Source organism: Strix uralensis, chromosome Z (assembly GCF_047716275.1).
Source record: "Strix uralensis isolate ZFMK-TIS-50842 chromosome Z, bStrUra1, whole genome shotgun sequence".
Lineage (NCBI taxonomy): Eukaryota > Metazoa > Chordata > Aves > Strigiformes > Strigidae > Strix > Strix uralensis.
Genome location: NC_134012.1, coordinates 81973368 through 81990545, shown reverse-complemented (window position 1 = coordinate 81990545; position 17178 = coordinate 81973368). Strand labels below are relative to the sequence as shown.

Here is a 17178-nt window from a genome sequence, read left to right as displayed (position 1 = left end):
AAGGTGTAAGCCTCACAAAATATAAAGATACAATTACCTGCACTCATATTGTTCCTTTTCAACATCAAGGGGCAAACATGCAGCAACACCACAGGCAAGTTCACTGTGCAAGCAACACTCACCTTATGATACCTCCTATATTTGGATAAAATCTTGCCATTGCTACTCCAGCTCCTACAACTGCTACGTTCAGGCTGAGCACATGGAAAATGCTACAGGAAAGTGAGGAAGGAGTGTTAAAATCTATGCTGTATTTATTACAAAATGCCACCATTGCCCTTCATTTACAGTAACATTTAACTGGTACATAGACAGTGCATGCATTTGCAGGACTCACACTATTAAAACTAATTAATTTCACACCAAACATAACATCTACTGAATATTCAGACTGCCAAACTCTTAAATATCTAGTGTTTTGACTCAAAATAGTCTTAAGGAGTAAGTATGTGTAAATTGGCAGTTCTTCTGAAAAACACCGTATGTGGTACTCAGCACTCAAGTATTTCAGATGGATACTCAAATACCAAAGAAACAATACTGTATAACTTAATTCCCACAAGAAAGAATTAGTTTGTTCAGAGAATGATCTGAATTGCTCAAAGTGAACTAATGGAAACCAGAAAAAAGGAAAAGATGCATCAAGTGGAAAACATTATGTAGAATACCAGAGGGGAAATAACACCTTAAAACTTGAACTCTAATGCATTTTGATAGAGGACAAACATTTAGAATGCTGGATGTCATTTAATATATGACCTGTGTACTATTTATGCTGGAAATTTTTCTTGAATGTATTTTTACAAGTATCCTGTTGTTTTCCTTTTTGCGTTAAGGATGAAAAAACCTAAGGTTTTCTGTTCTGCAAAAGCAGGTTTTAATGCATCAGACAAACTCAAGTTTAGTTATGCACAGAACTGAGTCTCAGAAGAGTATCACTTTTCTTTAGAGAATATGAAATGTTGGCATATTTTAACATAAGGTAAAGTCAGGAAATACAATAAAAAACTGTGATATTTTGGTCACACAGCTGTTTCTACGAAGGGAAAAAAGAATTCGCACAAGAGGATATATAGATACACTTACAGGTTTTGTTCATTCTTCTGGAGGATTTGATTTCTTAAAATAAACAAAACCTGTTAGCCAATGCTAATTTTTACTTAATGTAGAAAGTATCTGTATTATGGAGGATGTCACTAACTAACAAGCTTTTCAAAAGTGACCACTTCCATGGCTGAAAGGCTGGCTGCCAGTTTCCACATAGAGTAATTAAAGTTTAGGGGAATTGAGGTAATTTAAACACAAAGGAATAATTTAAGATACAGACTATTTCTAACATTCACTCTGAAAAACTGATTTCAGAAAGACAGAAATATCTTTAATTTTATACATGACATTTTAACAGTGGTACAAGAGGTGTACCTCAGAGGCTGAAGACAGCAGTGCGAATAGAGCAGCTGAAACTTTAACAAAACGTAATTGGATATAAATCTGGTAAAACCCCAAGAATAAAAAATAAAATCCCAAGAATCAGACTTATTAGGGAAAGAAGGACCAAACATTTACTGTTTCTCTAATACTGCTAAGGAAAGCCAATTAATTGAAGTTTCCAAAAAAAGTGTTTGTCATTAAAAATTACTTCCTCTCTCCCCACACATACGGCAGATCACAAATTTTACTGTCAAAGAGCACAATCGAAGCCAAAAGTTTATGAACACAGAAAATGACGGCACTTCTTCCATTCTTTTTTTGCCGAGATTAATTTTTTAGCAAGAGGGATTAAAAAGAATGCAGGCTTAGTAATTCAAAAATGTTCTGCAAATTTGGGTCAGTTCAGAATATTTTAGCAGAAAACCTGAAAAAAGTCTGAAGTGTTTCGTTCTGGCATATTTTAAAACAGAAGAAGTGATTTTGTAGTTCACAGTTGTTGCTTTTAAAAAAATTAGTTCTAGCCTCTTTTAACTGCTAAAGGAAAGTGGTATGTGTGTGTTCAGTGTGAAATGAAACATTTCTGAACTCTTGATTTGGGAAAAGAATAATTGGCTTGTGGGGGCAATGTGTTTTGGCTCAATTGAGAACAATTGTCTCAAAATGCTGGAGCTTCCAAAACAATTCATTACTTGCAGAGTAGTGCTTTGCAGTTTTAATTGTTACAATTAAGCAGGATCCTCAAGTACCCAAATCAAAAAGTCTGACAAGGATTTAAATCCATTTGTTTCAGGGTAACAGGTTACACTGTATTTCTCCCTCTGGAACATCCTTGGTCCTTTTTCTACCTTTTTGAAACAGCTCGAGTTGTAACTATGTTATTGGACAACAGACGTTTAACTGGCAAACCTTTCTTTTATCTAGGTAGATATTCATAGCCCATCTCAGCTCCAAGACAGGAAAGAGTCCCATTCTTAATGGAGAGAAAGGCATCATTTAGAAAAAAACCCTATCCTTTTGAATAAAGAAGAATCTGATATCAAGGGCTACTAGTAGCTGTATTATTTGAGATAGTGTTTTTCCTAAGACCAAGTTTCATGCAGGTGTGCTCCAGAAGGGACAAGCATTTCTCATAGCCTGTGACATTTTAACAAGATCTAAATTCCTGTTTTAGCCTGACACTGGCTTACGGTACAATTAATGGTCACCACACAATGCAAGAGGGTAATCAGAAAACAGTATTTTTGAGGGGCATAACCATACCACCTCTGCTTATTATGACTATAGGAGAAAAATATTTAGATGATGTTAGAGATGTGGAAAGATTTAGCCCCTTTTTACCTAACCACCCTGCTGGCACACAGCAGTTTTCTAAGCAGCATGACTTTCTTCTTCATGGTCAATGGCAGCAGAGTAGGGTGGCCCAAGACAGGGCTGGATTGTCTGTTAGGGCAGCCTGATTAGGGTTGCCACTCTAAAGCACAGGTTGGATTGCCTCAAGGAGGCTGTAATTCACAAAAGAGTCACATCCACAGCAATCCAAGTGCAGCACGTGGCACTCTTGTCTTTTATATTCTGTCCTCAGTATTCTCAGTTGGGCAGATGAAGACTCTAGTTCTCTTCTATGAAGGGAATCGCCACTCACCTGCAAAAATCTCAGAATCCCACAAAAACAACAGTAGAGAGGATGAAAAAAAAATGTAAAAAACAATCAGGCCTTCCCCTAAGTCTTGCCTTTTTTCCTCACTGCAAGATTAACCTTTCGGATTGACAGAGTCGAGAAACAACCTGGTATGCCAGAAGATCATTAGAGGGCTTGATCTATCAAGTTCTCTCCTGCAGAATTGGTAGCTACAGTTAAGCCACTGAACGCCAGTGACCACATATAGCTAATTAACTTCAGCATCCTCGAAGTAGGAATCATATCAAAAATGGCGAAACCAAGGGCAGGGGACATTTAAAGAAATAAACTGATTTTAAATCCCCTCAGGTCAGATGCAAGGAAATTAGAACTGATGGACTCAGCATGGAGTCACAGGGTGAACACACACAATAAGGGAAACAGGAAAGCAAGGAAAAAAGCAAAACAGGGTCATTTAAGTAAGAATTTTTGAAAGGTTACTGTATCTAAAAATGCATTTTCTTCCTGGAAATCCCAGTCAAGGGACATTGGTCAAAAGACTATGAATGACAGCAGTTAAGAAGCAAGACAGAAGCTAGGTGAAAAGCAAATAACTAAACACTTATGCAAACAGCAGAAATGTATTTCATCGCATCAGAAGACACACATCTGTGGGAGAACTGGCAGGTCTGCTGGGCTACCATGGAGTAAAGGGAGGACAATCTTTAAGGAAAGCCAAGTGATTTCTGTCCATCAGCTTATTTAACCTCTCAGAACAGGAAAGATGTTAAAAAGTTTTAAAAACTGATCAGATGACTGTACACAGCATTTTATGTATGGCATATAATTAATCATGGGAATTCTCTGTCACAAATATCACTGTAGCCCAGAGCCAGTAACAGTAATAAGAAAAAAGTTTTCTGTACATGTAAGTAGATCCAGAGTCACGTAACACACAGCAGATAAACCATGCCTCTGGCCCTAAGTAACCCGTTAAATGATGCCATTGCCAACATATCTGACTTTAGAAATGAAAGTAATTTCCCATTACATGACATTTTGGCCTTCCTTTACAACACCAGGGAGAGAAGAAGAGAATGAACAGTTCCTTGGGTTTTGTCCCAGTACGTTACTTTCTTTGTAGTCTGTACACTAGCATACATTTTGCAAAATGAAAAAAGGAGTTAGGATGCTTCTGTCTCTAAATCTTTTGTAGGAAGCACAGAAAGGCTGAAGGCTTTGTGATGACACCTGTCACAAGACTACTGTGCCCAGCGTATCTACACACCTATTTGTTTTTAAGATAGGCAGAGACACAGGTGACTGATACTGGTTTGTAAGAGGAAGGAGATTTCCCCTTCTTAGAAGCAGGGGAGGCTTTTGCTCTCCTTCTGCCTGCTGGAGGACGTAGGATGCTACTCATTTCCTCTCTGTTTCAGACAAGCAACCTATCACTGTTCAGCTGATCCCTGATGTGAAACCTGGAAGAAAAAAAAGTTATGTATTGTCTGCTTAAGCTTTTAAATTTGGAGAGGGTGAGCTGCTCCTCTTGCAAGATTACAAGTTAGTAGGATACACTATGGATAAGCACAGCAAAGCACTGTTAGTGGAAAAATAGCTCTGCAAAGTATCTAAAAAGTGTGGGACAGAAGACATGGGGATCAGTCTTCAGACAAGAAAAGCTCCCCTGAAGTTGAGTAAATGGTTCCTCATTATAGTCCAGTTATAATCCACGGCCTACCAGCAAAAGCCAAGATATGAAACAGAATGCTGCTTTTGGTAGAAATTGCCTTGGATTAGACTAATTGTGAAGACTAAGAACTAAAAAATGGCAAACTAATACCTCGATGCTTCATCATATCCAGTGACAGATAAATAGTAAAGAAAAAGGTGTTAAAGTAAAGAATCAAATTGATTTGAGCAACATAGTCACTGCTAGAAAATAAAAATTATCTGGCAGCCCTGTAAGCAGGTGTGTGATGAAGCTATTCAATCAATAGCCAGCTTTAAGACGCATCCATTCAGAATTCCAAGTACTCCAGCTAATAACTTAATGGCTATCCATTAACTCCATCCATAGCAGCAGCAGGTATCCACATCTGCAAACAACTGCTCACATGAAGAAGCCTGGCTTTCAATATCAGGGAGCTTCCAGTTCATGTGAAACCTGCAGCACATCCATATGGAGCAACCCAGGGCTTAAAAAAGAAAATAGGAAAATTTCCAGTGGAGACTTTGACCAAAGAAGGATGAGTGGGATTTGGGGGGTTTTTTGGTAAAAAAAATGAATAATTGGACAATTATAGCCAGAAGATAAATTTATAACATTCTCTCAGCTTCAAAGGAAACTTAATAAAGGAAGGATGCACCCATAGAAATATGTGTGATTAGCACATTGAGTCACAGGGTTAAATGAGGCTAGGCTGCCAACAGAGATCCTCAAATGCACAATCAATATGAATTCAGCACACTACCCAATGTGCTGCATAAAGAGATGGATGGATGTACCATCAGTGCACACTCCTAAACCTCACTTCTACAACCTGAAAATAATAGGAAAATGTAGAAAAATAATGTAAATGTACAGATCTTAAACTGTAGGTTTGTTGTTATTTTGTGACACTTTTTTTTTTTTAATTCTTCTAGAAGAACAGCACAGAACCCTACTTTCTGTTCTGCTCTTCTTCTCCTGCTTTATTCTTTTGGTTCATTACTTACACAGATATTTTCTCTAGTCAAGTGATCAGGAATATTCCCCTCCATACACCTTATGCACACATCTAAGAGCTAAAGCTTGAGGCTATGCAGGTCAGTCTCCTTACTGCCTGAGAATTGTTAGCCCTGGACATTGAAGACTTCAATAAAAGAAGCCAAGTGTATACAACTACTAGTAGAGTACTCATTTTCCTACAGAAAACCCTGGAACTTAGTATTTCCAGGTAGGCTCTTCAGGGTACATCAATAGGCTCCCCAGTGAGACAACAGTTTATGTCAGTAAGAGCTACTTCTTTATATTTGCAAAATGTTTTCCCATAAAAGCAGCTTTGGGAAAAACTCAGAATACTGAAATTTTTCCTAGAAAGGTGATATAGGCACAGTGCTACTAAAGGATCTTTGTCAGTTTTAGCTGATGGTGAGAACCAGGCATCGTATTTCACAGCCCCGTAGAAAATTGTTACTACCCTCCCAGAGACAGGTCCTGTGCTTGCTACCAGTCTTCAGTTAGTCCCCACTGCATAGAAAAACTAAGGGCTGACCTTGCTGGTTATAAAGACACAGAAGCCAGAGCTTGGAGGTTAGTTGAGTGATTTTAGTGCTATATTTGAGATATTTCAGATACTAGAGAGGGAGACAGACAGCCAGCCAGAATGTACTACCTTATCACTACCGGTTGGAGTGATTTAAGTGGCTTCCTAGAAACCATTTTTGACTTTGTCTCTCTACAAGTCTTTTACAAAAAAAAAAAAGTCCGTGAAGCTACCCACAGAACATCCAGGAGACAAGTACCAAGCAAGTATTTGCATCATCACATTCGTCATACCACGAAGGCTTAAAACAGCAAGCTGGAATTAACCTGAGAAGAGACTGGTATAAAGCTGTAGGTTCTAGGAGAGAGCATAAGGAAAATGAAAACCATTCTGGTCAGGGAGTAACTGGAGGGAGGAGATAGGAAGAGGATATCCACATAATATAAAGGACATGGCTATTTCCCAGTGGCTGTGAAATCCATGTTTAGCACTTTAATCAATGGCCTTGTTTCCAACAGTAACTTGCAGCAGTTCCTAAAAATCTCCTCAACATTAAACTGCGTACAATTTAGCATCAAAAAACAGTAGGCACTTATTTCACTGCCTAATTTTAGGCATCCAATTTCTAGACGTACTCCTACCTATTTTAGGACCCAGAAGAAACGTGAAACTTGGAACAATGTCTTCCCAGACCTGTATGCTACAGCTGATGCCACAGAGGAAATACACATTTCTTCCTGGGATATTTTTTTCCTTTCCTCCATCAACAGTAACTCGCAATATAAAATAAGAAACTCGGAGATAAATGCCAACTTCTGAGCTGTGACAAATCCAGACAATACACCAAATATAAATGTCCTAGGTTTTGTTTTAAAGAAAACAAAACTAAAATTGAAATCTGGATCAGCTCTTCCCTGGAGTTCAGACAGTGTACAAATGCAGGGGTGTGGCTCATCTCTGAAATTAGCATGTGAAAAGCTATTTTTATAAGCATAGCAGCAGCCTAGATAACGCTCACTTAGCTATTAGCTCCGTTTAAAAACAGATGGATGATTACTAATTATGCACAATCAAAACACACAGGGCACCCTGAGAGGATAATATCCAGACTGTATGTCCTTCACAGCTTAAAGACTACTTGATGAAATGTTTGTGGACTGAACAAAATTTTTTTCCTGTACAACTTCTCTTTTGCCATATAAATGCCTAACACAAAGGAAGAGTGTTGACAAAATTCCTGTTTATTGACAAAATGAAGAGCTACAACAAAAGAACCCCTCCACTCCGCTCTGTCAAGCTGCAGCAGTCCTGATTTACAAGCAAGTTTATTTTGCATGCCTAGTCATCCCCTGACTCTACAAACACTGAGAAATTAGCTTTTGAAATCTACCTAATTCAGCAAAGAAAATCCCCGAAAGCTCAGCCAAATATCTGACAACAGAAGGCCAGTTAAACAAAGTGTGCCAAGCTATTGTCAAGGAGTAGACTTCTTACCTTGGGTAAGCATTTCCAAAAAACTGTCTTAACAGCTGAACTCGTGCCAGATAGCCCAACAGTGGGTATACAGTCATCATCTGGAACAGCAGGAATATTCTTGCAACAAATGACATGATGTCATCGCTGGGAAAGTTATCTAGAAAATTCTAAACATAGGAATGTTACACTTATCAATGGTGTCTTAATTATATATATCTGCTGAGCTTTAATAGCTGTGTGCAAGAAAGAAAGGGATAAAAGCCAAGCAACTGCAGTTGCTAAATGAACTCCATAACAGAAAATACCCTCTCCTTCTTTTACAATTGCCTTGCCACCAAATACCAACTGACTTTTTAATATTACAGGGCCGATGACAGCTTTCATGTTAGGATTAAAGATGGAACTATTTTCTAATCTTCTGAACATCCTCAAGTAATCATGGCTGTGGAAAAGCCACCTGATTTTTTAGGCAGATGGATTGACATACTCCTGTTACTTGTCATATCATAGCTAGATATTTAAAACAGCTATTTAATTAGTAAAACTGCATCATATACAAATGGGGAAGGGATCATATACTACAAGTGGGAACTTGCATAAGACAAGTATCACGAACATATAAAATGGCTTTGTAAGTACTTAGGATAACTATAGAAAATAAATGGGGAAAAAAACCATTTGTCATCTATTATTTAACTGTGGATTTTGCCCCATGAAGTTATTTCAAATGGTTCAAAAAATCCTTTCATGCTTAAACAATTGTACCAGTTCTAACTAACCTACAGTCAAAGGAAGCCTTAAATGCTGCTTTATTTCTAAATATTATGCAACAGACATGGAACACCTGGCATAAAACGGATCACCAATTGATAACTCCTATCTCTTGAAGTAATTTAAGGTGCGGGGATCAGCCTTGCCTATAAGCAGATACAGAGTTTAATAGCTTTCACAAGATGTTTCATGTGGTGCTATTATCTGAAGAACTCTGCTGGCAAGGCTCACCACAGAGTTAGACTCCAAACCTACCCTATCTACACGAGCTTGCATTTGCACTATATTTCTTTTTCTGGAGTACCTGAAACCAGTCTCAATGAGCGGAACTGGTCATTGCACACATAAATAAATGCCAACATAATACTTTTCAGGATTAAAGAAGCTAAAGAAATTAAAGCCCCAGCTGTTCACTTGTTCATTTTGGTCCTTCATCACTTTCACAGAGTACTTTTTAAATGCTTGTTTTTTACAGAACTACTGGCAACCAGACATGAATATAAATGAGCTAACACAAGTATTACTCATCTGCTTGTGGTAGTGGCCATGAGGCATTTGCCAACTGACCAGTGTCAAGGACAGATGTGTCTGCCAGGATGAGTCATGCAGCAAGAAGCAGTAACAGTTCTTTTTTTAATAAGTATTTATTAAAAGACCAAGGATGAATATATACTGCAGTAAAGTATCTTACCTGTTCAATACATTCTTTGGATAGTGGTGGTGAAGGGAAAGATGCAAAAATTATCACTCCAACATACAAATAGGTTAATCCCACCAGGAAGTATGCAATAGAGAGGTCTCTCACCTGAGGAAAAATAAAATCTTATTTTGGCCAGCACTGACACACCAAAACAGGCAAAAGAAAAACCTCATGAGAAGATTTCTGTTGCATCTACTACTGTTGCTTTTGTATTTATTTCTGTTTTATATTTATTACTATTACTTCTACATTTTTACTTTTACTTTCTATTACTTGAACAGGGACTTCAAAGCTGGTCCTGGATCAAATCAGAAAGCTGCAGCAAGATATCCCAAAGTGGAGCTAGACAAGTATGATGTATCTATCTACATACAGAAAAGGCACTAAGAAACATATGTCAATAGATGTAGCACGTTATTGCTGGATGCACTATTTATTAAAACAAACAAACAAGAAACACCCTCTACTTTCTTGCATTCACCTATTCCAGCTAAGAGCTTTGGGACAGAGACAGCTGTCAAAGACAGAAAGTCCAGCAATGCCATATGTTAAATCTCATCAGGACTAAAATCTTGCAATTAAAGACATCAGTCTACCCAACTGCAGGTATAATATAAAGGACATTTTTTAAGAAGCTGCTTTGAAAGCTAAGAGGATGATCCACACACACTGGCTCCAAACCAGAAACTAATACGTTGGCCTTCTCTATGAATGGTGTGATAATGAAAGACATAGCTAATACACCATTAAATAAAAAATGCAAATAAACCACAAATAAAACAGAAAGGCATAGAGGTATATAAGTCCCTTAGCTTTAGCACTGCATTTTATAATGACTCTTTCATTTAAAATAGCCTGTCCACTTTATTACTGAATATCTAGAAACACTCCAATTAAGTGCACTAAATAACAGTCAAAGATTTTTAGAAAAGAGTGCTGAAGCTAGGGTCATAAATCCGTATTTAACTATGTTACATATACCTAAATGCTTAAAATTTTGACTGTATTTATAAAGTATCTAACACATAAAAAAATTGTCAACTACACAAAGTTTTTTAGCAACATTTAATACTGGAAAACAAGCAGCAAATCTACTCAAGCGCTTTATGAAATTGCAGAATCCACATATACAGAGACCTCAGCAATGTACTTAGTGCATTATTCTTCTACATCAATTCTTTTTTTTTGAAATAAAGTGGGAGACCATTTGTTTCTAGTTATTAACCAACTATAGTCTGTATAAGCTTATGCTACACTACAAAACACTCATTACCTTACAGCAAACCATTTGTTCAGCTGCCGCTAATAATCAGCTTCTTAAAGGATTACTAGTAATGCTTCAATACATGACCCTATTTTCCTGTGACTGAGAGGCAAGTCTTAGTAGCTCAGGCACAGCACCAGATTATTAGGACTATATGGCATCCAAACCAGGATCATAATTATGGCCTCCAGCCAGCTCACTGAGCATGGGCAAAGCTTACTCACATCTGTGCATGGAAATGTTTCCCTAAGTGTTTCTTCACACTATCTCCTTGACAAAAGAAGCATATCCTACACTCCCCTGGTATCTTCCAAGGGCAAGGTGTTCCCTGGGGAAAGTAAAAAATGCTAGATTACAAGTTTCAAGAAAAGTTCATTAGGAAGTCAGTTTTTAGAGAGGGAACTGGAATCTCCTGTTCATTTTGCCAGTGCTTTTGGGGTAGAAGATTGATGCCTTTTTCCCATCAGCCTGCAAGAGGCCAATAATATTTTTCAAACAACAATAGGCTGTTAACATGTACCCCAAGGTGACCCTCATGCCCCCAGCAGCTACACACTTCCAGCTACAACCTTGCCTTCCTGCTGACCAGTTACATGCAGCTGGAAGATGCTTCTCTAGTCTTCACTCTCCTTGCACTGGTCACACTGAGGATGGACTATCAACCTCCATCAGAGGTTGAGCAATAGCATTTTCTTTAAATTATTCCCAGAATTTCTTCGGAGTGACGTGAGAAGCTGTACAGGTTTTTATGTAACAGCTACATCTTCAAAAGCACCAGTGCCCATTCTAAATTGAGCATCTAGATTTCTTACAGGTATTTATGAGTAACTTCATTAAGTGCAGGAGCCAGAGACTAATCAGGGTAAGGTGGTTTTGCAGAAACACAGACTCATCTCTTGAAAATAAGACTTGTATAATCTTCCAAAATGCACCCAAGACCTTCTTAAAGCACATCACCTGACAAAACCTGTTTTCATTTGCTTTAAATTTGGTATTTTTGGTGTATTCCTCATGTGTAAGGACAGCATAGTAACTCACAGTTGCTATTTGTACTCAGCCAACATATAAGCTCTAGAATCGACTGTAAAACTATTTTTGCTGTGACAAGTACTTCCAGTTGTGAGGGCAAGCAATTTGAAACTAGATTCTTACTGCTTCCCTTGGACTACACTTGATTAAGAGTCGATAGCTGGTGTGCTATTACCTGTGATTATACTAACCAGTTCATGTTCCAGAGTTCTTAAGGGTATATGCTTTAATCTGTACTGAAATCAATTCTTGAGATAATTTTGATAATGTATTTTTACAGCATGTGACAACAGACCCTTGTTTTCAGGTGCTGCCGCCATACAAAGAATACCCATATTTTGATTTCCATAAACAACAAGAAAAGAAGTAGACAACTCTAGACCCTGAATTTGTTTTTTTCTCAAACATCCATCAACTCCCTCGCAAACATCTGCTTCTGTGTATAAGAGGTTATCTTTGTACAAGAGTTTGTGTATGTAACAGGAACATCTTTTGATTACTGTTCATTACTCTTCAGGAGACCTGGGTTCACTCCCTGAAGACCTTGACTATAAATACTGTTTAGACAGCATAATTCCAGATAAAACCAAAGGACACGTGGAGAGAGATAAAAGGATTAATTTTAAGTAACAGAACAGAATAATCGCATTTGTCTATTTTAAATTTTATATTAAGATGTTTATATTCAGAATGGACATCACTATGGTGGAAGCTAAGCATAAAGAATACAGCAGTCCTTGCACCTAGAGTTATAAACAGATTCAAATGTAGAAAAACTGGTTGAAAGGAGGAAGTATTTGGGGGACCAGAGTGAAAGGGAAATATCAGAGATAACATGCAGGTCACAGTCCATAAGGATCTCAGCTTGCCACCTGCCAAGCCCTTGTCATGTACACCTAAACTAACAGGCAGATTTTGAGGTGGAACTTGGAGAACATATATTAGCTGCAGTTACTGCTGACCAGGAGCTTCTTCATCAGATGCACAGAACAAAGTGTTAAAAGTGCTTCTGGAAGAACAGAAAACTGTATCACTGAGGCTGGCAGCAGCAGCAGAAGGAAGGCAGAAATCAGCCTCCTAACAAAAGGATGAGTCTGATAGATCGTGTGGAGCTAACAAAGAAAACTCTGAAAAGTACGAGATGTCGTATCTCACTCAGACTAGTACCCAGGCGTGGGCTGGACCTGCGGCACAGGACTGGACACAGCACAGTGAAGGCTCTGTGGCTCTAAGGATATTTCTTATGTTACGCTGAAAAAACCTGGCAACTTGCAGGCCTTGTTTTCCCCTGTTGCATGCCATGGAGAAAATAGTTCATTTTTTCCTCAGTATCACAGTGAAAGCTGGTTTGCAGAGTTGCTTCTTGGATGGAGAAGCTATATCAGTTCTTAGTAACTATTATGACATTAGAAGTAGCTTTTGATCATCTCATTTCAGACTGGTCACTTCTCAAAAGAGAGATACTGCCTCTGTAATATCTCAACAAGACTCTGACCCATATCATAAAAACAGACTTCAAGGGCAAGTGGTAACATTTAACAGGATGACAAAAAAAGTAGTTTCCCAAGATGAATAATGCTGTGCATAGTTTTGTCTGGAAGGAGAAAGCAGTGGTAGGGCAGTATCAATGGAAGCTCACTGTTTACAGGGAATAAACAGTGTTTCAGTACTGCAGAAAATAAGAACCATCCACATCTCCACGCCTTCTGCAGTTACCACCTGGACAAAATACATCTCCCCACTCACAGCCTTTCCCCCAGGTAGGTCCACAAACAATTGCTAGGAGACAGCACTAGCATATTCAAGCCTGTACATCACACCCTGGGCTTGTACAGCATCTGCACAGCTGCTCAGGGAACCAAATCATAGACGTGAATCAGAAAAAAATCCAAACAAACAAAAAACCAAACAAATCACCTTTTTGTGGCTGGGTTACTTTTTCTATGCAATCAGTTTCGAAAGCAGCTGATGGTGCAGTGCACAAAAACGTACACTGATAAATACAAGGGTGAAGCAGTGGGAGATGGGAACAGGGAGCTGAACTTTGAACTACAGACTAAGAACACTGCTCACAGGGCTTCTCCACGCTGTGCTGCTGACATTTCGACTCACTCCAGTGCACTGCTCTGCTCGCACCCACACCACTGTACTGGAATAGCAGCCAGAGGAATCTTCCCCCTATGTGTGTTTTAGCTTTGGACAGTGATATACGCCTGTTACCAGAATGGAAGCTGCTATTGTTTTGCATTTTTGACTCCATAAAAGGAATGTTATTGTTTCTCTTACTTTTTTTCACCTCCCCAAAGAGTTGTTCTTATGACCACTCGTTTCAGGCAGTTTTGCTCAAAACTAAGCCAGTACTTTTCCAGCTGCCAAGTTCTATGCCTTTTCATAGAACTCTGACAAAGTGACATGTTAACAGATTGATGCATAAAACAGTGGAGTCTCTATTCGACTTCCCATTAGATGCTGGTAGAACAAAGCACCTTGTTGATGTAAATACACAGGAAAAAATACCCTCAACACCATGACTTATGACAGAAGTTGAGACCCCTATACATATGCAAACCACCCACTTAGTCCAGCAGCTTAGTGAAACAGCTCTTGAAGAGCATCAGTGCTTCATTAACATTTGCAAAGCACTTTGAGTCCTGGGTGAAAGGCTCCTGGACAGCTACAAACACGGAAGGAAATACCTAGCCAAATAAAACTCCAAGAACTATGCACAGATTTGGTTTCCCCTTACAAACCTTTCCTGCCATACTTAAAGGTGGTCTTTCCGTGCAATTTGAACACTCTTCTGGAATGTCGAGTCTTGTCGAGGGCTTGGGATCCCTACTAGGGCTGACTTGGAAATTCAGCTTAAGCTCCAGGGAGGGCATTCAGAAAAGCTGATTCAAATGCAGGCAGCAGTTTTTTCCTCCTTAACACAGGAAAAACAAGCTGGAGAAGATTCCAGGTGCTGCACTTTGCAGCCGATTGCTTGCTCCAATGCAAATGGAGGGGGAAAAGCCACAGAAAAAGTCTTGAAGGTGGCATGGAGGCATTAGGCCTCCTCTGCATACAGAGCTGACTGCTGCAGTGACCATGCCTTTAGAACTTGAAAGCCACAGCTAAAGAAAAAGAGAAATCTTGCCCTTTTCCACATTGTAAGATTTTCTTAAGAAAACTGAGAAGAAACTTACTTAGTTTTCTTTCTCCAGAGCTCCACTAACCCTCTCTTCAGTAGTTAAACTATTTTCATAAATGCTCATAAACCCCAAGCAGCTTTCCTGGAGAATTCATGACTCCTTTGCAGAGGGGGTCACTCACTAGGTGGCCTTGGTTCACAGGGACAAAAAAGTAACTATGCAGATTACTAAAGCAAAAGGTCATCATTGGCACATAATCTGCACTTCACCTCTGAATAATCAAATCAGATATATTTCATCTGATGTATTGTGTAAGCAACCAGCTCTAGGTGACATTGCTGGAGCAGGGAAGTTGGACAAAATGATAGCCAAGGGTCCCTTCCGACCTCAACCATTCTGTGATTCTGTACCAGTTTTTCATACAGCTAATATTTAAAATCTTTGTATGTTATTGTAGTTACCTTTACAGCTAAGATTTTAATGAGGCTGGACAAGAATCATGGAAAGTAGGAAGGAAAAAAAATCAAATAATCAAAATAATTACAGTAAAAATATACTCTAGGACTCTAATTTTGTACCACGTTTACTCCATTTTGTATTTTATAATGGGAAGATATTAAGAAACAACGCAGTTCCATTTTGATGAGTAGTACATAACTTCTTCAAGGGAAACCAGTCCAAAGGTTACGTATCACAAAGGTTCCCAATTCAGGCTTTAACTTTGAGGATTTCCTAAACAGGGTCACGTTTCCCTATGAACTTTGACTTGGATTATGACACAAAACTACTGAAGCAACTCTGAGCAAAGATTATTATCTAGACCCTAACATTACTTTTCAGGATTCTGATAAAATCAGTCCTGTACCCAATATTCTCCTGCATTTTTCACTCTAAAATTGGTCGGTTTTTCCAGAGTTTTACAACATTGTCAAGCCTTCTGCCTCTTCTGTGTAATTTGACCATTTAATACCAGCCTGACCACAGATAAGTCTGGGATGCTTCTCAAGGCTTTCATCTGAATAAATTTGTACTGCATCTATTATTGGTTAGTATCCAGTGAAAAGTATGTATAACTGGTTTCTTATCAGATCACAAGAGTTACATTTTCTGAAGCTATTATAGTCCCTGGATATATTTCAAAAGAAGCAGACAGGAAAAAATTAGTGTCACCTGGCAATCTAGATACAAATCAGCAAGTCTTGTGAAATTACTTACATTGTTTTCTTGATTCCTGTTATTTTGAAGAAGTGTGATGACACAATTGTGGATGAAGAAGGCAAGTGTCAGAACCCCTGTGAGCTGAGGGAACAGAATTCTAAACTCTAAGGGAGGAAAAAAAAGTGTTAACAACTCACTACTTTGAAATAAGCAATGCCAAAATGCAGAGGATATACAGTGCTGTGGAGTCTACTGGCAGAAACATGAACCTCCACATTGAAATCTATTTTTGACCATGGCCAACACAGATATTTAATCACGAAGTACAAAAAGCATGAAGACAGTGGTTATAACACACTCTCCAGCAAAGTTTCTCAAGAGACACCAACCACCAAAGATAATTGGTTAATCTAGGATTTACACATACAAGCTTTTCAGATACTCAACAGTTTAATTGGAAAACATTTCTGAGGCAGGAATTGATTGCAGTGAGGCTATATATCTACTGGGTCCTGAGCAGGGAGATGAGGGAAGGAATCATTTGCTCTGTAGGCATCTTTTGTTCTTAAGAAGTCACTTAAGCTACCAGAGGAAAAACGACATTTGTAGATGTTGAAGAGGTTCTGCTTACAAACCAGGGCATAAAGAAATGCAGAGCAACTTCTTGTCTTACCATATTTTTTTGTCTCCCTGGGAATAGCATTGCCCTGCTTCTTTTATACTTGAAGGATTAAGTTCACAAGATTGAGTTTCTGGAACACAAGATTGAGTGCTGCAACTGGTCTAGGAGTTCACCACTGTGTAACATTATTTAAGCACCACCTTTGTTGGCATTATATAAGGATATATGTACTCTTTAGAGTGTTAACAGCAATTACAGATCCCTGAACTGGCTCAGCTTCTGGAAAGCATCCAGCAATATGGCAAAACACTCAGTCTCACAAACCCGTACATATCAAACCACAGAGCGCTCCATGCAAACATATTTAAACCAGATTTCTCTAAAGTGCTATGAAGTCAGTAAGGTAAACACACCCTAGGCAATTAATGAAGGACTCATTCAGGAATCTGCCTTCCCTAGGTCTGGATTCACTGTATCTTCAGTACCTAACTAGATGATGCGCTACTGAGAATTGAGACTCCCAGCGACTTCTGGGCTGGTTTTCCATGCAGTACTTTAATGTCAATAATAAAAATCAAACTGACAGATTCAGAATCTCTTTCAGCACTGTGTTTCCTCCATCACTACAATAATCAATAGTAGCTGGATTTATATGCATTAGCTACATGCTTTGTCTTATCTCCTAGCAGCACTAGTTGCACTGCCAAAATAATCAAACTACTGGGTGCTC

The 17178-nt window shown here is 38.7% G+C and overlaps 1 protein-coding gene across 8 annotated transcripts in view; it reads right to left on the bottom strand.

Annotated features, from left to right (window-relative positions):
- SLC38A9 (solute carrier family 38 member 9) overlaps positions 1-17178 on the bottom strand; it is a 47229-nt gene that overhangs the window by 3472 nt on the left and 26579 nt on the right. For all 8 annotated transcript variants that reach the window (XM_074855768.1, XM_074855775.1, XM_074855769.1 and 5 more), the window contains 4 exons: positions 15884-15990; positions 9236-9349; positions 7792-7940; positions 123-212 (listed from right to left, as the gene is read on the bottom strand). In XM_074855768.1, coding sequence (XP_074711869.1) covers positions 123-212; positions 7792-7940; positions 9236-9349; positions 15884-15990 — 460 coding nt within the window. The remainder of the gene's footprint in view (positions 1-122; positions 213-7791; positions 7941-9235; positions 9350-15883; positions 15991-17178) is intronic.